Consider the following 20,410-nt stretch of genomic DNA (forward strand, 5'->3'; position numbering starts at 1 on the left):
GGTAGCTCGTTCAAGAAAGTTATGCACTGACATTTTATCAGTATGCCCCGAAAACTTAAGACCCCATTTGTCTACACGGCAATTTTTAGAGCCCCCATTAAAAGATTTATTAGGTGTAGATTTGTGGGCGGCGGTTCTATCAATCCGGTCACTCAATACTGACTCGTTATCAGAAACACTCTGTTCAAAAGCGGAGCTCAAATTCGGCTCTGAAGCTAACAACCTATCAAGTTGGTCTAAAGTTGACAAAACCTCAACAGTCAGTTGAGCACGCTTCTCAATCAGATCAGCAGATAATCCCCCCAAAGGAATACGATCTAAACGTTGGTACAAATGCATAAAACGCGATTGTGCCCGCTCAAAAATATTTCTGGCTTCAGCCCCCGAAATTTCCTTTACGAGTTTTAAAGCCTGAGCAAAAACTTCAGCTATCGTGTCAAGTTCTTCCTCGGCATTAAAAGGGTAAGCTGGGTTCTTCAAACCCTTGCCTTTCTTTTCTAATTTTAAAAGAGGACGGAAAGCAGCCCGTAATTGGTCAACAGTATTTGAATCTGAGGTAGGCATACCTCGAACTGCAAGTTCATAACGAAGCATGTCTTTAGTCAAGTGTAAAATGTTCATATTATACTCCATCTCGAATATTTTTCACAACAGAACAAAATACGGTAAAAAAAATTCAACTAACAATATATCAAATCAATAAATCACCGAATTTCAATAAAACAAAATCAATAAACCAATAAATCAATAAATCGGTGAATACAAACCAACTTCAAACAATGTTGTGAATCATTAAGTCAAATATAAATCAATAAATTGGTTAGTAACAAGGTAATTTTCAATGTACAAGTCACCAGGAAGTTGTAAAAAGCTGCTCAATTCTCAAAAATACGCCCCACGTTGGGCGCCAAATTGCTACACGTGAAATTGGTTTGAGCATGAGACAAAAAAACTAAACTAAACTAAACCTTGGTTCAGTGGACTGGCTTAGGACGCGTGTGCAAATACTCGACTAACTCAGGGGTTCAAAGCGCCACCAACTTTAAGCAGGTACAAAGTTGGAAACCTTTCTGATGTTCCGACAGTCCCCTGGCCCAAAGTACAACAAAATGCAACAAATTACTATTACTTACGTGACAATGCAGCCGGTGAACTAAGTCTATTGCCAATGATATGTTGATAATTGGCTTATTTAAAGGCCCTGTGACTTGTACATTAAAACAAAGTGGTAAAAGAGATTCAATGACGTATATTGAATTAATAATAAATTGGGTCGGTCCCAATACAATCAAAGAAAATAAAATAAAATGATCAATTAAATAAATAGAATTAAAAATTAGAGATAGATCTGAGCGATTTGGCTAGCACAATCTAGCAATACTATTTTCCTGATGGCTTTTATAGATATTTAAAAAAAATATTTACGATAGGGGAAAAATCAGGGTGGTTAGTCAAAGGTAAGGGAGCTTGCCTGTCAACCTTCGGTGAACCAAACTGCTCCACTGGGAGTTCAACTCAGTTCAGTCTCGGGAGGTTTTCTATGGCTTGGAAGACTGCTCAGTAACAGCCCCCAGAAGTATGGAACTTGGTGGCCTACTCTGGACTACAATTTGAATCCGCGTGGATGAAGCCTCACCGAAGAACCCTTTCAGGTGGTCAAAGCCTCACCGAAGAACCCTTTTAAAGCAAAGAACGAATAAGGCCCTGGCTTTCTCCAAAAACCCTATAGCTACCTTTCTGATGGTCGAAAGGGTAGTTTTTCTTTCCTCCCTGCCCCCAAATCGGCTACAAATTTGGCACAAAACCTGCACAAGCACATTTCCATAAGATTACAACCCTTGACCAAGAAAGGAAAACTTACCCCAGCTGCAAATTATGAGGACCAAACAAATCCGCCTGAAGCGACAACAGACCACACAAAATCCTCACTAGATGAGTTCAACAAAATGGTGGCTCTGGTTTGCTGTTGGTCTCACCACTCACAGCAAGGTCACTGGTCAAAAAGGAGCCAAAATGGCTTCCCCCCGAGCTTAAATAGCCAGGGACACAACCGGAAGTCAGGTGGGGAAATTAACTACGCTAGAATATTCTAAAAACCAATTTGCAACAGGAAACAGTAAAAGAAAAGCCAGATTAAAACACACTGACAGCCGAACTGAAGCTGACAGACAGAACTCTGACAGCGACAGCCCGCTGACAGCAGTGAAACGAATTTAACCAACCAAAAAAGAAGAGAAGAGATAAGACACCTGTAACGCCATCTATTAACGGACTTGAAGATTTAAGATATAAACAAACGTAAAGAGGTAAACAGTAGTAAACAAACCAAATTAAGCAACATGAATTAATGAATTACAAAAACCACCAGGTAAGTCCCTACGGAGAAAATTGAACCGTAACAATATACAACCATAACAAGCAAGACAAAAATCAAATTGACAAAACAGCATACATATTACAATACGCAGACGACACTGCACTTATTGTGACAAAACTACGCCAAAAGCAGTTTTAAAACTACAATCATTTACTGACGACACCATGACATGATTCTACAGATGGAGACTAACGCCCAACGCAACTAAAAACCAGCTTTTATTACTGAACCATCAAATAAAAAACGACTCACCAAACATAACCGCAGACGGACACACAACTGATCCCAAACAAGACGTAAAATACTTAGGGATAACACTGGACCAAAAACTAAAATTCACAAAGCACCTTAAAAATGTCCGGACTGAAATTATTAAAAGAACAAAACACTTTAGGTCACTAACATACAAAAACAAAGGCATCAGTACCAAAACGGCAACTCAAATATACAAATCCATCTGTAGACCGGTCCTGGACTACGGACACTTACTTAGAGCAAACGCTACGGACAAGACTAAAAAATATACACAAATTACTGAACAGATTGCTCTAAGACTAATAACAAAAATACGACATCCTGCAAACCCACTACACAACCCATCCAACCAACTTCTCTACGAACGTACGAACATGACTAAAATACAAACCAAGTGGAAAAATAACCCAAACAACTGGACAATTGTAAATCCACTATGCATAACAAGACAGACCAGACAATCCCGTTACCTTTTCCCCGCTCTCACCCTGTTAGAACATTTTAATTGAAACAATTTTTTATTTTTTTTGTTAGATAATTAGAAATAAGATAACCTGTACATATAAAAAAAAACCATGTATACATAGGCAGAAAGACCGTAACGGTCGATAGCCGTTTTTTCTTTTGAAAAATAAAGATTGTTTATATATATATATATATACAATAATTACAGTTTTAAAGTATTTAAAAGTTCGACATAAATTTTGATTAAATCAGATCCCTTAGTTAAATTAAATGCGAGCACAGTGTGTAATTTAATTTTAAGAGTTGTATAAGTTGATTTCTGGAAGGAAATTAGTCTTTTAAAAGTATTCCCGTTTTTATTCTAAACCGCTTGCAAGTTGGAATTGGTTTTGTTAAGTGTAGATGATTGACTAACACAATTCCGTTTTGCATCAAAAAGTGGAAATGCTTAAAAGCAATTTTCAGTAGTTATTTTTCCCATTATGAGAGAAGAGGCAATAACTGCCGGTACTATGTTGCAATCTGCATTTCCAAAAGGCATTTGCTTCGAAGTTCTCGAGTGTTAAATTTACTATTAAATAATTACAATCTCAGATCATATCAGACGATCTGAGCTCTATTATTCATGTCATTATTTAGCTTCCAAACAGCCAGCGTGGGTACTAAAGAGAACGTTTTAAAGTGTTTCATTCAAAAACTAGTGAATTACTAATTATATTACAAATTTAACAGAAAGTTTTATTTACTGTTACTCATGTGGCACTAAAAATATGCTTTAATCTTGGATAGTTCCATGGACAGATCTTTAATCTCCCACCTGACTTCAATCATTAATAACGGTTTTAGGCACGTTTCAGGCTCCATCAATTTGATTCCAATTAAAATTGACACTTTGGTGGCAAATGCTAAGAGCAAATATAAATCTAAAAAAACAACTTTAAAAATAAGTTTATTTTTTATCAAAGTAGGAAAAACGTTCTGTAAATCCGTTACATTTCTGCAATCAATTTAAAATTGTGTAAATTCGTGGTTTTGACAATAGATCCACCCAACTAATTAATTTTATTTACATGAATACAGCATAATGAGCTTCGAGTCACTCAACACACATCTTCAAGCGAATTGCAGTTTCCAGCTGAGCAAAGGCCTTTATTTGCAGTCTATCTCAAGTTTCACATTACTGATTTCATTTAAAATTCCCAGAGTTAATGCAGTTGTACGGCCAAAGGCACATCCAGTGCTGATTATTTATTTAAAGCGGGATTTTACACTTCCAAACAAGTTCAGTTAACATCTGTAGGGAGCTTAAAGAAACACAAAAATTGCACTTATGGTTGTGCGAAGATACAGTTTAAATCATTAGCATACAGGGTGCCCAACATTGATACTCCCTGTACATTTTTGTTTCTTCAGAGTTAGTTATGTCTAATTTTTACCGTTTATCAGATAATTTATTACCTAATAATATACAGAGTATCCCATTTAAAAAAAAAAAACAAAAAAAAGTACTTTTTAAGCAATTAAGGCACATACAACACTTTGCATGTATTCCTTTTCCCAAAGTAAATACAACTTTGACTGTAAATATCTCAAAAACCGCATAACTTCGGTATAGAACATAGTAAGCCAGGTTGAAGTCTAAAGTATGCAGAATCTATAGAGCCAATAATATACAGGGTGTCCCATTTGAAAAAACGTACTAATTTGGCAATTAAGCTGCATTCACCTTCAGTTCAAAGTCAACTTTGTTATAAAATTAGCACGCTTGACATATGGACGTCTCTAGTGACATTTACATAAAAAATAATTCCAATTTGACTTCAAAGTGCACTTCGAAGTGCGTCAAGCTGCTTGGCAGACGCAAGCAAAATGACCAATTTATAGGTTAGAACGATTTTTTGTTTTCTATTATTTAAATCGATTTTAATTTACATAGAAAGCTAAAAGAACATTCTGGCATATATAAAAGAAAAAACACAACAGTACTGCATAACAATGATGGAAAGGCACTGTTAACAAAGGAATATCAGTGTAATGAATGGCAACAGTATATTCAACAACTGTTTGAAGACTAGACCCGCGAAACGATAGAAGATCTACTGACTAATTATATGGCAGAACAAGGTCCAAATATTCTCAAATCCGAAGTTCAAAAAGCAATACACCAGTCACAGGCACGAAAAACTCCAGGAACCGATGAAATTCCTATAGAGCTGGTAAATCTACTTGATGACGAAAGCATATCTGTTCTGACGGCATTCTTCAACCAGGTCTATCAAACTGGGAAACTTCCCAGCGACTGGCAGAAATCGATCTTCATCGCCTTCAAAAACAACAGAGCTAACAGGTGCAATGACTTCCGATTAATTAGCCTTATGAGTCACACTTTAAAAATACTCTTAAAGATAATCCTCAACAGAGTTTATGCCAAATGTGAACACAGTATTGGAAAAGAACAATTTGGATTTCGTAGCGGACTAGGCACACGCGAAGCCCTTTTCTGCATGAGAGTTTCGAAAAAATATCAATAGGTATATGTTTTATTGACTTCGAAAAAGCGTTTGACCGAGTCAAACACACAAAACTTTTCCTATGTCTGAAATCATATAACGTAAACTATCATGATATGCGCCTTTTGATAAACCTGTATGAGAGTCAAACAGCAGTAGTCAGGATAGATGACAGCGTTACAGATGAAATACCAATAAAAAGCAAAGTAAGACAGGGATGTGTTTTATCACCCCTTCCTTAACCCTGTTGTTCAACCTTTATTCAGAAAACATATTTCGCGAGGCTTTATATGGCAGCACAGAGGGAGTAAAGATAGGTAGCGAAATTGTAAACAACGTAAGGTACGTAGATGATACTGCCATCGTTGCAGAAAACATGGAAGACTTGCAAATGCTGCTGGATAGAGTGCACGAGGCTGGTCGGAGATAGGGTTTTAATACAAACATGAAGAAAACGAAATGGATGACTGTGGGCAGAATGAACACGGAACCAATTCCGATTACAATCAACGGACACAACAGCACTTTTCAAATATCTGGGAGCTGGCTGAACAATGACATAACGTGCAACGAAGAGGTAAGAGCGAGGATTGAAATGGCTCGTAAGGCGTTCAGCAAATGGAAACCAACTCTCACTAATAGAAACCTCACAGTTCAGACGCGGTTAAGAACACTCCGCTGTTACGTATGGAGCATTTTCTTGTACGGATGTGAGACATGGACGCTTAAAGTTGACATCATGAATAAAATAGAAGCGTTTGAAATGTGGTGCTATCGGAAAATCCTCAAGATCCCGTGGACTGCACATACCCGTAATGAAGAGGTACTTGGACAGCTGAATAAGGATCGAGAAGTCCTGAACACCATAAAAACAAGAAAGGTCAGTTATATCGGGCATATAATGCGAAGTACTAAATATCACATCCCTCGCCTGATCATTCAGGGAAAGGTTGAAGGCAGAAGATGGATAGGTCGCAAAAAGCTATCGTGGCTGCAAAATATCAGAAATTGGACCGGACTGGGAGTAGAACGACTATTCCGAGTAGCGACGGATAGAGACCAATTCAACCAAATTGTCATGAAGATAGCCCACGCCTGAAGACAGGCACGGCACCGAAAGAAGAAGAAGACAATTTGAATTTTCCACAGATTTTTGTTTTTTAAACCTAAAATTCATACGATAATCACACTTGCTGATGTTTTTCATTCTGGATTGTTCATGTCATTGTAAATGGTAAATAGAGCACTGCCAAATTTGAAGTGGACTTGGAAGGGATTGTAAATGTAGCTTTAATATACATACAAACAATAACTTGTATGCATTGATGTTACAAAAGTACCTAAATATAATTTTGACTCAAAATATCTCACTATCTGCACAATTTTGGTATATAATATAGTAGGCCAGATTGAAGCCTAAAGTATACAGAATCTACAGACATAATAATATATAGGGTGTCCCATTTGAAAGAAAGTTACTTTTTGGGCAATTAGGGCACAAACTTGCATGTATTCCTTTTTCTAAAGTAAATATAACTTTGACTCTAAATATCTCACAAACCCTAAAATTTCGGTATAGAACATAGTAGGCCATTTTGAAGCTTAAAATATGCAGAATCTACAGTCTTAATAATATACAGGACGTCCCATTTGAAAAAATGTTACTAAAAATCAAATAAAACTTTAACTGAACCAATTATTTGCAGTACGATCCTGGATTTTAGGTTTAATTTATTGTCCCTATTTTCAGGTTCGTAACTGCCTAAATTTCTAAGTTATCTTCTAAAGTGTGTTTTATTTAAGGAAGTGTATTTTCTGCACCTTATTTCTTGATTAATGTCGTCTTACTGAAACTAGGATTTTTTGTGGAAATTTTGCAGTACGGCACTGAATTTTAGGATTAATTTACTGTCCCCACTCAGCGTTTCAGGTCCGTAATTGTCAAAATTCCTCAGTTACTCGTCAACTTACGTTTTATGTCAGTTAAATGTATTTTCTGTCACTTTCTTTTGAAATATTAGTGTTTAACTAAAAGTAAGAAGTTTTTTGTTAAAATTTACAGTAGGTACGGTTCTGGATTTTAGCAACAATTCACTGTTCCTAGCAAAAGTGTCAGGTCCGTAACTGCCTAAATTTCTAAGTTATCTGCCAGAGTGTGTTTTATGTTAATGAGGTGTATTTTCTCCACCTTTTTTCCTTGGATATGATAGTCTCACTGAAATTAGTTTTTCTTGTAAAATCTTTGCAGTACGGCACTGAGTTTTAGTTTTAATTTAACGTGCCCAGTAAATGTTTCAAGTCCGTAATTGCCTAAATTATCAAATTACCTGCTACATTGTGTTCATGTCTGTTAAATATATTTTCATATTTGTCTCTTTCGTCTTGGTTAGTATTATTTTTTAACTAAAACTAGGACTTTTGGTGAAAATTTGGCAGTACGGCACTGAGTTTTAGACCTATTTTTTAATTATGGCTATGATTCCAGAGTTTTAATCGTTTGAATGGTCTATAATCTTCATTTTTTGTCTCATATACAGGGTTGGTAAAAACAAACAAATAATATAAAAACTATTGTGCTATATTAAATTTGCATTTATGTAGGTTTTTAAAATCAATTTTTAAAAAATCTTTGACTCGGTTTAAACCAATGTAAAAAGTCAATGTTTCTGTATTATAATTTTTTATTTATGTTTTTATCAGCTTGTTTGTCAACAAATAATAGTAAATCTAGCTTTAACCAAGCACTTACCTTCGACAAACATCCAGAAGAACGTGGTAATGTGGAAATAATGGAGGAGGGTCACGAGGAAAACGCAAGTTACGGCCATATGCACCCGGAAGTTGACCTGGCAAACATAAAGTTATCTGTTTTAGTGGAGAAGAAAAAGTTACGTGTCGCTCTGAGAGGGAAAAGAAGCAAATTTACATTTACTTCGGGGATAAGATTTTATTTTCCAGAACGTAGTTTACCAGGTATGTAGTGCTTTCAATTAAAAGTTTTCTCGCTTCTGGTGAGGAATAAAAAAACGAATTTCCCGAAACGAAGTTCCATGAGGTTACGAAAAGTGTTTTTTGTTAAAAAAAACTCATTAAATGAGGTAATGTAATTCAAAAAGTGTCCTACGCCATTTATGTTAAATATTCTAATTGGCAGATTTGTTGCTATACTATTGCTGTTTGTGTAAACGGTTTGCGAGAAGTTTGTGTTTTGCATCACGATTTAATGGATAAATTGGTGGAAAACAGGATTTTCCAATAACTGAACACTTTAAAATTACTGTACCATTCGAACACTGACTTTTCAATAAGATATTATGGGACCATAGGTAACAGTTTGAATTTTTATTTCTATGATAATTAATAGGAAAATATGTACAAAATAATTCAAAACTAAATATAACGGAATACACACACTCACTCCAATAAGAATGATGATCCACATACAGTAAGTGAGGAGGTACGACCAAAACAAGTTCATATGTATTTTGTTGCGTAGGCATCTTAGTTCTCTGGAAAAATACAATAATTAGAACTAGAATAAATAACAATATGACGTAAATAATTGAAATTTTATACAAGGTGTTGGTTTAATACTTCGTCAAAGCTATACAATAATTTTTAATGCAATCAACATGAAAATTGAAAGTTTGCATGACAGTTATTGATTAATAAAGGACATTTTCAACCCATAAATACTGATGAACACAATGTATTTTCCGTCACAATTTTTCTACAAAATTTTAAGACTCACTCTGTACTTTAAATGTGAAACGCCAAATATTCTTAAGTTTTATCTTAAACTAAGTCTAAACCAGGAAAAGCTTGACAAAATCAGAAGGAAACATGTTAAAAATAGACTGATGGTAAATATTATTTAGCTTTTTATGGTTTACGAGCTTTCTTGTATGTTTCCTAAAGGAAAGTCATGTTTGCAGTTTTCTACCAGATAAAATATTTGGTATAAGATTGCTGAAATACTTACTTGAAATATGTAAATATAAAAATTGCTATAGCTAGAGTCACTGAGCTAATTAGGTATCCAATCAAGTAAATACTGCTTTGGGTGTCCACTGTAGGTGGAAACATATCCAAGGCAGTACATGCATCATAAAGTGACTTGTTTCTCGACCAAGTTCCATTCAAGTAGCATCTCCTAGTAACGTTCTCTAAAATCAAAATTTTCTCATTAAAAATTTCACAAGCCAATCTGCATTAGAGTTATCCGGGGATAATTCAACCATTAAATCAAAACCTTTTGGAAAGAATGCACGTCGTTCGCACTAAGCTTAATTGAAATTCCCTTAAACCAATAAAACATTATTGACTCAATAGGACTGTGCAATGTTCAGTCCTGATTGCTTGCACACCCGTACAGTCTATTCTGCAATTCTTAAAACGTCGAATTAAGGAGCAATCTGTGTTTGACAGAATGTAAGTATTATCAGTCTACTGCTAGTAAATATTGAAATAAAAATGTGAATAATATGAAGGTTTATCCATTTCTTGTGTATATTTATTAACAGATTCATTTATTTGAAAAGTGTTGCCTAAATTTCCAGGAGTGACAATCTTGGATGTGTGCTTGAAGATTGTGAAGAAGAATTTGGCTGTTATTGAATGTGCGATTTATTATACCTATGAAGTGAACTGAAATTTGTATTTTAATGGAGTTGTCTGCAAAGACCACTAAATAATACAGAAACAAAATATTAAATAATTTTTAAGAACAAAAGGTTGTTCTAATAAATTTAGGCCACAAAATGAACATTTGTAAAATCAACTAAAAAATAAAAAAATATAAAAAACTAACTATTTTCAATATGTAATTTTTTTGTTGGATCTCTCCGGAAGTAATCGGAATTTTTGCAAACTTTAGGCAATTCTCAGTGAAAAATCTTCTCACTTTTTTCAAAATCTGCATTTTTGTTTGCTTGTAAAAAGAAACAAAATAATCACTAAATTGAGAATTTCATTTTTTTTCCCGTTTTCTGGAAAAGTAACATACAACGTCGTAATGTCGTATTTTTTCAAGTGTTTCGACGTTCTTGAGGTCACCCTGTATCAGGTTAGAATTTTGCCCTTAAAAGCACGGATTCACCTTCTTTAGGGATTTTTAGTCAAGTATCGCTATTTGAGCTTTTTCCATATAACTACTAGTTTAAGAGATATTCCACAAAATCGATTTTGTGGATCTGAAACACCATTTTTCTGAAAAGGTGCCTTAAAATTCTACCTGTCTACAGCTCGGCTATTCTTTGAGGTACAGAAACGGTAAACCACTAAAAAAATTACGTTTCTTCTCGTCTTTCGGATAGTGTGCTCCAAAATCACCTTGGTGGTCCTTGATGTACAGGATGAGTCAAAAAGGTGAAGGTTGTCAAAGTTTGGGCACCCTGTGTGCAGTTTTAGACGGAAATTGTCGTTTAAAGACCACATTCGGTTTTCCTAACTTTTTTACGTAAGTTTTATCCTTTGCACTTTTTACGTATCTCTACTAAGTTAGGATATATGTCCCAAAATCTATTTTGTAGACCAGAACCACAATTTGTGTGTAAAAGTGCCTATTTATGGATTTTTCGAGGCACAGCAACGATAAACCACTCAAAAAACGACGTTTTTTTCTCCTGTTTTAAATGGTGTGCTACAAAATCACCTTGGTGGCCTTTGATGTATGTACAGGTTGAGTAAAAAAGTGAAAATTGTCAAAGTTTGGTCACCCGGTATGCAGTTTTAGCGGGAAATTGTTGGTTTAAAGACCAAGTTCAGTTCAGGTTCCCTAACCTTTTTACGCGATTTTCATCCTTTGTACTTTTTTGTATTTCTACTAAGTTAGGAGATATTCCAAAAAAATTCATTTTGGGGAGCAGAAACACCATTTTTCTGAAAATGTGCTTTGAAATTTTATCTGTCTATAGCTCGGCTATTTTTCGAGACACAGCAACGGTAAACCACTAAAAAATACGTTTTTTCCCCTGTTTTAGATAGTGTGCTCCAAAATCACCATTTGGGTCTTTGGTGTAAGATGATGATTCAAAAAGTGAAAATTGTCAAAGTTGGGTTACCCTGTATGCAATTTTCGAGGAAACTTGTTGGTTTAAAGACGAGATTCGGTTTCCTTGATCATTTTCACGCAGTTGTTTCCATCCTTTCCATATCTACAGGGTGGTCCAGTTTTAAATGTCAATAATTCACCATTGCATGGCCCATTAAAAAATAAGTTGACATGCATTATGTCATTTTCCTAAAAAATGCTTTCTAAGAAAAATACAGTCCTTCAAATTTTCGTGTTTTTTTGTCATAACTGTCAAACCGTTGTAGCAATTTTGATCAAATTTAGAACAAGCACTTATGAAATTAATACTTAATATGAATGACGTTTGCCAAAATTCTCCAGTAGCGTAGATACAGGAAGATGGATTGATTATTTACGTCACTGGATATTTTTCAAAAATTTCATTTTTTTTTACTTTAATTGTCCTATTTGACGAAATAAGTACCTCCTATAAAATTCTGATTTGAAACTTCGTTTACGAGATAATTGAGTTATTACGTTCAAAGACCCTAAATCAACCCAACATAACTTAAAAATTGTCTTGAAAACAGTGAAAATTTACTTAAGAAGCTTAAAACATGTCTTTGTAGCCAGTTTTCATAGTTTCCAGACAAATTGAAAGACTTTAGTTTTGAAAATTGACTTAGAAACCAGTAAGTTTACTTTGAAACGGTTAAAATTAACTTGAGTGGCTTAAAAATTGTCTTTTGACCAGTTTTCACAAATTGAAAGATTTTAGCCTTGGCAATTGACTTGGAAACTGTGAAAATTGACTTGAAAGACTTAAAAACTGTCTTTGTAGTCAGTCGTTATAATTTTCAGATAAGTTGAAAAACTTTAGTAGTGAAAATTAGGTTGTAGTCATGAAAACCTACTTTATCTACAATTTTGTACTACAAATTCACACATTTCAACCTTGAAAATGGACTTGGACACCAAAAAGTAACTTTAAACCAATGAAAAGTGACATCAAAAGCTTAAAATTTCCATTTGAAGTAAGTTTTAATAGATTGAAAATACATTTCAACATTTTAGTCTTGAAAATAGTCTTAAATACAGGATATTGACATTAGATTGATAAAAATTTACTTGAAGACTAACTTTTCATGTTTGTTTCCTTTGCTTTTGATTTTCTTAGAACTCTGGACTATTTTTAGTTTTTTAAAACTGCTTTCAGCTAGGAAAATCGAGTTTTAGGGTTACCTTCACCATGTTTTTGACATAGGAGACTTAAAAAACTATTTTTACATTTTCCATAGGCTTAAACATGCCATTTCACGCTTTGTCAGTATTAAATTGACTTCTAGACGCTTCAGTTTGCTTTAAGACTGAAAAATCGAGTTTTAAACAAATGTTTCTAGTAAAAGTTAAGTTTCAGACTCTTCATTGATGAAAGTAAACAATTTTGGCATTAAATGCTACGATATTAGTCTTAAACACTAATTTTTAGAATTAAATTAGTCCAAAAATTCGGACTGTTACCAGTGTTTAATTGAATAAAAAAAAATAATCCAAAAATCCTGATTTTTGACTATGTTCAGTGTCAAAAGTTAACTCGTAAACCTCACAGATGACCAGATTTGAATCCTTTTGAACCATTTTAAAGTAAAAAATACAATATCCCAAGTAGACATTTTTTGTCAATTTTGAATAATATCCAGTGAGCGTAGAAAATAAAGACTATCCCCCTATATCGACGCATTTAAACTTTTGAAGGTCTGTGTCTTCCTTAGGAAGCGTTCTTCGGGAAAATGACATAATGCATGTCAACTTATTTTTTGATTGGCTACCCATTGGTGAATTATTGACATTTAAACCTGGACCACCCTGTATATCTAATAGGTTAAGGGATATTCCACAAAACTTAATTTGGAAACCAGAAACTCCATTTCCTTCAAAATGTGGTCTCTACCAACAATTTTGACACCTGTTACTTTGACCTTAAATAACTCGGTTATTTAATATACTTTTTCTAATTTTGGCATATAAAGTGACACTTTTCAAAACTGATTAGAGTGACAAAACGTTTTACTTAAAGTATCACTTTATGTAACTAGTTATAAAATAGTTATTTACATTACTAGTGGGGTATGAGCATTTTTATAGTCACGAGTGGGAGTGTTGCCACGACGAGGTCGTAGACCGAGTTGTGGTGATCACACGAGTACGTTAATTTGCCATACCCCACGGGTGATGTACAACATTTTATCTACGACCATCAGAAGCAGCGTAAAGTAAGAAGAAAATTCATATTTTGTGCAATGTGAACTATTTAGGAACGTCTCGTATATGCTTGCTACGGGTAGTTATTTGTTACCCTTAAATCTTGTCATCTACGCTGTACTGTTTTGGTGTTGTTGCTATGGTGGCCATTTGTTTCCACATATCACTTAAGCGACAATTTAACAGTGTCAGTCACAAATTTTTAAAAGTGCATTTCGTTATGAACATGTCTGAAGAACTTCCGTCAGATATTGAAGAAGCTGCCGCAAACGTGGTATCTGGCTTGTTGCCTGCCAAGTCAAAGGAGAAATATGAAAAAATGTATCAAAGTTATGTTTAAATTCAATAAACAATTACAGCAGAAATTTTCATTTAAAGTTGTTTTATCGCACTAGTGCGATAAAATCGATTATTATCGCACTAGTGCGGTAAAATCGCTCATTACGTAACTCAAAATGAGCTATGTAATGAATGATTACCATGCTAGGAGTAGATAAAGTTCATTTCATCACTCCCTGTTTTTATGCATTTCCGTAGAAACATATGGGCGACATCCATCATAACATGTCGTTGTCACTGTTTATACAAGGTGCTATGAAAGTGAATATTTGTGTTAAATCACTTTAAAAGATGGTTTTTACCGCTTTTTGGTCAAAATTAGAAAAAATTATGTATGCAACACGTTTCGAAAATGTCTTATTGTGTAACTCATTCAAATTGTAGGACCTCGCTGCGCTCGCCCTACAAACATTCATTCGTTACACAAAATCGATCTTTTCGTAACTGGTTACATAAATAGCTATTGTTGTGAGTTTTTATCTATGGATAACCAGTAAAATGGGCTCTCCATAGACGTATAAAAGTTGATTTGATTGTTTTAGAGTTTGGCCGCTAAAAGGCGTTAAGCGAGTTATCCAGCTTAACCATTTTGACACTCTTTGCTTTAACTTTGAATACCTTTTTACACTGGTCTAGAACTTTTATACGTCAGTAGATAGCTAATGAAATAGGCTTTCCATAGACGTATAAAAGTTGACTGGTTGGTTTTAGAGTTTGTCCGCTAGAAGACGTCAAAATGAAGCGAGTTAAGCTGAATTCATAGATTGAAATCCGCAAGAAGTAAGAAGTAAGCAGTAAGCCGCATTAAAAATAAACAATATTGTCACGTTTAGGGGGTAGCGTAGGAAGAGAAACAAGATCGTAGCTTAAGTATGTCTTCTTTATTAGGCAGTGAACACTGACCAAGAGGGGGTGTGTGGGTGTGTACGTATAGTGGTAGGTGCGTAAGCCCTTCTGAAGTGTCGCCAACTCGTCCAAGTGTAACGAGCCGTCCGGGCACTAGAAAGTTCGGACTGTCGCTCGTGACCTCCCTCTGGGGATGACCCCAGAGTTCGGTGATTTAGCCGAGCTACGGTGCATCTTTTATACCAGTCAGCGACCTCATTACGCTAACCTTGCTGACTGTGCTGGTTACTGGGTGTGCACCGTAACTACTAACACGGGTGTGACATCTCCCCCTTCCAATAAGTGTTCGCCCCGAACACTAAAAGTCCATGTTTACAAAATCAACTCACTTATTTTCTAATCTTACTTTAAAAAGCAGGTGGGGATGTACTTTATTCAAACCAACAATTATTACTTCTTAACACTAAAACATGTTACTTATTTGCTAAAAAAGGGGTGGGGAAAGCTTTATTGAAAAAATATCTTAACTACTTCTACTTCTCGATTTTTAGACGTTGCCATGTTTGCATACTCAAAAACAATTATTCCTTTCATTGGGTCCCCTTTCAACCTTGTTGTTGCGTCCATCTTCTTGCCTTCTCATTTAAGCGTAAATTGTCCCCTGCACCGGGCACCATCTTCTAGTACCTTCTCTCGGTACTACCTTGTCTAAGCGGAAATCCATCGCTTAGCTTCGACATCTTTGGTCCATTGCGTGCTCTCTTTTTAGCACACGTTGCTTTGGACTACTCTACATCGTCATTTCTAAGCCCATCTGGAGAACCTTCTTCAGCCCTTCATTTAAGGGACTCTGGGTGCACGCGGCTGTAGAACCGACGGTGCGGAACCCATCCGAAGATGCTGGTTTCTCCTAGGCTTGCTCCTCTTCTTCTCGCTTCTTTAATCAGGTCAATTTGTCGATGGACGCAACGAGGTAATCAGGTGGCCCCTAACGTCAACAATTAATTAGGAAACAAGCCCGACTCCAATAACATAAACAGACATAACATGTATTAGCATCTGACCTTATTATAAACAAAACACCTGATACTTGCGCGATTTTGCTACCTCAGCAAAGTACCTAGGTCGGGAATGGCGTCACTGGTCTAGAAAAAATTGTTATTTCATTAACTATACATACACTTATTTTACGAAACCTAGTCATCAAAAAATTTAGTTTTATCTTACCCAATACTATACAAACTAATATGTGATCCTATACACTAAAATGTTTAGGGCAACCTACAGGCCGTTCTTGATATTGCCCTACTCAGTTCAAGCAACTGCGGACCTGCAGGCTGGTCCTTCAAAACTCGCTTGATTCTTCTGGGGTGGGCATTGTTGTGTCGTCTTCCTGATCTCTCTTTCTTTCTCTCTCTTTGTCTCTCTTCTGGTCTTTGCCTCTCTTCTTTCTTCTCTGTTATTCCTTCATCTTTTTCCCGTGACTTAATTGGCTTCAATTGGCGAGGGTGTGTCTATCAATATGAAGATTAATAGACGGGGATTGAACGGGGCGCCTCCACCATGTCACGTTTAGGGGGTAGCGTAGGAAGAGAAACAAGATCGTAGCTTAAGTATGTCTTCTTTATTAGGCAGTGAACACTGACCAAGAGGGGGTGTGTGGGTGTGTACGTATAGTGGTAGGTGCGTAAGCCCTTCTGAAGTGTCGCCAAGTCGTCCAAGTGTAACGAGCCGTCCGGGCACTAGAAAGTTCGGACTGTCGCTCGTGACCTCCCTCTGGGGATGACCCCAGAGTTCGGTGATTTAGCCGAGCTACGGTGCATCTTTTATACCAGTCAGCGACCTCATTACGCTAACCTTGCTGACTGTGCTGGTTACTGGGTGTGCACCGTAACTACTAACACGGGTGTGACAATATACTTGTAACACTGATTCATAGTTTGCCAAATAAGCGCAAGCCGCATGAGCCGCAAGCAGTAAGCAGTAAGAAATGAATCATTTTCATTTCTTACCTTGCTTCTTACTGCTTCGTGCATCGTCGGCTGCCTGTTTCACCCATTCGTGACTTTTCGGAATGTTATTTGTCAAATATGTCGTTTGTCTTTGCATCGAAATGCCAACTGACAAGGAATGAAAAACGCGCCAATTGTTCGACTTTGGGGTTATGTGATTGTGATTTCCTATTTTTTAAATAATAAAGCGGGCTCTTTTATTTAAGTTTTATTCAATTTTAATTTGCGGTGACAAAATGGAAGGGGAAAATGATCATTTTTTAATAGATATCATCCAACAGTATCCACTGTTATACGACAAAAGCCATAACGACTATAAAAACAATAATAAAAAAGAGAATGCTTGGCAAGCCATTGCCTCAACTTTGGATTCAACGGGTATAGTAAAATTTTTTAGTGCTTTGGCGCTTTGAATTGAATTGAATGTTTTTTTTTAAATATCTAGGTGAAGTAGTCCAAAAAATGTGGAAAAATCTTTGTGATAAATATGGTAAGGAGAGAAGGGCATTGAGAAATGTGCCTTCCGGGGCAGCAGCTCCTGAATCAATCAATATGGACATCATTATCAATATTATCATTATAAATATATGAGCTTTATGGAGAAACACATGTCAACACGAAGGTATACCTATTGAACATTTGCTTTGATTAAAGATTAATTTTAACAAAGTAAATATGACTTTGAAGACGTGTTGTAAATGTACCAGCAACACACACAGTTACACAGAGTTATGTAGCAACACCGTTAATGTCCGCATCACAATCAATTGGAAGTGTTTGGGTCACTCCAATTGAGTTAATTGATGAAGATGTACAATTTCCAGACAAATCTGAGCAAGAGAAAATGTCTTGCAATGAACAAAGTAGACAAACCTACAACAAGAATAAGAAAACAAAATGAAGAAGAAAATGATGTACCCAGCATCCCACCAAAAAAAGTGCTTAGACCTAATGAAACATGAAAGGAATGCTTCAAGGAAAGGAAAAACTCTAGCAAAAAAAGATAAAGTCGAGGAAACGTTGGAGATGTTACAGAATTTTATTAAGTCACGTGCTGTACCTCCCACAAATAGTGAAAATTTTACATTCTCAAGAAGAAGAATAATTTAAGTGTATGACATTTATTTGATTAAGTGTGTTTTTTTTTTATTGTCCTTTGATAAAACCTTAAATAAAGACAATACCTATATAATATGTAAATTTTTATGTATTATATACACAATACATTTTACTATAATTTAAAATTAAACTTATTTTGTAGTACAATGCTAGTACACAAGATTAACATTAACTGAAACGGCCATATGACTTCAAAATATGATTCTAAGATGTTTTCTAAGTTAAAAAGGTATACTTGTTGTAAGTCTTAAAAGTCTTTTTTTTATTTTATATATATTTTTTTTTTAAAGTTTAATCTTTTATTATTGCATGCATTTACATGTAGGTACAGCAGATTTTGATTACTATTTTTTTTAAATTTTAAGTAGGCTTTGATACAAAAACAAAAAGGGCGTTCATAACAACTAGCTTTATTTTAAAGTTATGTTTATCTGTCAAATTCATGTGCTGAAATAAGTTTTCTTGTGAAAATATGCCAAGACATGCTGTTTTCTAATGAAGAAATGAGAGATATGCTATGTGTCTACGCGCAAACAAACTTTAATGGACGAACGGCTTGTCGCAAGTATTTTGAGATATATCCCCATAGAAGGCAACCCAATCACAAGATATTTAAGCGTATTTATGACCGCTTGGGTGAAACTGGATCGTTTCGACCTAAGCAAGATAGTTTGGGACGTCCAAAAGTTATAACTGCAGACCAAGAGGAAGAAATTTTGGTTAGTGTAGCAGAAAATCCCAGACTAAGTACAATACGATTGAAGGCAGAATGCGGTGTGAGTAAATCATCAATACTTCGAATATTTCGTAAAGAAGGTCTGCATCCATATCATTTTACACCTGTGCAAAATTTGTTACCAGCCGATCTTCCCCGCAGACTAGAGTTTTCACACTTTTTCCGGACCCAACAAAACAGAAATCCGCTATTTTTAAATAACATTCTTTTCACCGATGAAGCCACTTTTACTCGACGCGGTGTATTTAACTTTCGGAACATGCATGCTTGGGATATGGAAAATCCACATTTAATAACCGAACGGCACTTCCAACACGAGTTCAAAATAAATGTTTGCTGTGGAATAATTGGAGATTATGTCGTAGGTCCATATTACCATCAAATCTTAATGGAAACTCTTCCTAAATTTTCTTCAAAATGAACTCGGTGGTCTTTTAGAACATGTACCGTTGAATTTGCGACAGAATATGTATTTCATGCAAAATGGAGCTCCAGCACATTTTTCCGTACAACTAAGAAACTATCTAAATACTATTTTGCCACACCGATGGATAGGACGAAGCGGACCGATTCCATGGCCTGCTCGAAGCCCGGATCTTAATCCATTAGATTTTTGTGTTTGGGGTTATTTGAAAACAATTGTTTATAATGAGACCATCAATGACCGCGACCAGTTATGGGAAAGAATTCTTAATGCTGCTGACCAAGTTAGAAATGAAGAAATCCTTTTCAAGATTAGGCAGTCATTCATGAAACGCATTTCAAAATGTATTAGTGTCAATGGTGGCCATATAGAACATTTGTTGGCCAAAAAAACCTGTTTCATTTCTAGTTTTTTAATTTCTAGCAGTTTGTAGTTTAGGTTGTTTCAACGCAAATGATTGTATATCCACTTAATATCTAATTTATCATTTTGTGTGATTTATTAAAAGTTTTACTAATTAATTTTTTTAGATTTTGTATTTACTACAAACATATTTTAAACGGTCAAATTTACATACAGAAACTGTTATGTGTGTAACTTAAGGGTATACAGCACATATCGTATTAACATACGACAATGCATGCAATAATAAAACATTAAATAACTCGAAAACAGTCAACTTTTAAGACTTACAACAAGTATACCTTTTTTACATAGAAAACATCTTAGAATCATATTTTGAGAGCATATGGTCGTTTCATTTCCGTAAAAAAAAGTTAGAGTCTCCTGAAGGAACGAATATGGTTGCAGCTAGCGCCCCCTATCAGCTACTACAAAACAAATGTATCGTATTTAACGCCTGCCAAAACCCCTTTATACCAACTTTCAGTAATTTATATCAAACGACCGTGAAGATATGATAAAAAAACAGAAATAAAATTTCAACTTTCACACCCTGTATCTTTCTTAATATTAATTTTCGGTATAGAACAATTTCGCTAAATCGTATTATTTTGATGTCAGGAATATGCTGTAGCTCCATGTCCCATTAC

The 20,410-nt window shown here is 35.3% G+C and overlaps 2 protein-coding genes and 1 long non-coding RNA gene across 10 annotated transcripts in view; 1 reads left to right on the forward strand and 2 right to left on the reverse strand.

Moving 5' to 3' along the window:
* Nucleotides 1-20,410, reverse strand: part of LOC145729666 (diuretic hormone receptor-like) — a 190,365-nt gene that overhangs the window by 66,635 nt on the left and 103,320 nt on the right. For 5 of the 7 annotated variants that reach the window (XR_014178436.1, XR_014178435.1, XR_014178434.1 and 2 more), the window contains 3 exons: nt 9,590-9,773; nt 9,020-9,116; nt 8,357-8,453 (listed from right to left, as the gene is read on the reverse strand). Coding sequence is in view for 3 of the 7 variants with exons in the window: in XM_081980522.1 (XP_081836648.1) it covers nt 8,357-8,453; nt 9,020-9,116; nt 9,590-9,773 (378 nt within the window). In the remaining 4 variants the exon portion in view is untranslated. The remainder of the gene's footprint in view (nt 1-8,356; nt 8,454-9,019; nt 9,117-9,589; nt 9,774-20,410) is intronic. The other 2 variants (XR_014178438.1, XM_081980523.1) reach the window with 1 other exon arrangement.
* LOC145729671 (uncharacterized) lies at nt 1,230-2,399 on the reverse strand. 2 transcript variants are annotated; one of them, XR_014178440.1, is made up of 3 exons: nt 1,862-2,399; nt 1,637-1,805; nt 1,230-1,603 (listed from the first exon to the last, which is right to left on the reverse strand). It is a non-coding gene; the product is annotated as an uncharacterized LOC145729671 (long non-coding RNA). The 2 variants fall into 2 exon arrangements; XR_014178439.1 differs by having other exon boundaries at nt 1,637-2,399.
* On the forward strand, nt 18,201-19,802 carry LOC145729669 (uncharacterized). Its single transcript, XM_081980525.1, has one exon. The coding sequence runs from the start codon at nt 18,681-18,683 to the stop codon at nt 19,353-19,355; it is 675 nt and encodes a 224-aa protein (XP_081836651.1). The 5' UTR covers nt 18,201-18,680; the 3' UTR covers nt 19,356-19,802.

Source organism: Ips typographus, linkage group LG5, assembly GCF_016097725.1.
Source record: "Ips typographus isolate SLU linkage group LG5, UJ_Ityp_2.0, whole genome shotgun sequence".
In the NCBI taxonomy this organism is placed as follows: domain Eukaryota; kingdom Metazoa; phylum Arthropoda; class Insecta; order Coleoptera; family Curculionidae; genus Ips; species Ips typographus.

Excerpts from the sequence above, each read along its gene's own strand:
- LOC145729669 (XM_081980525.1), top strand. The coding sequence starts at position 18,681 with ATGCTGTTTTCTAATGAAGAAATGAGAGATATGCTATGTGTCTACGCG.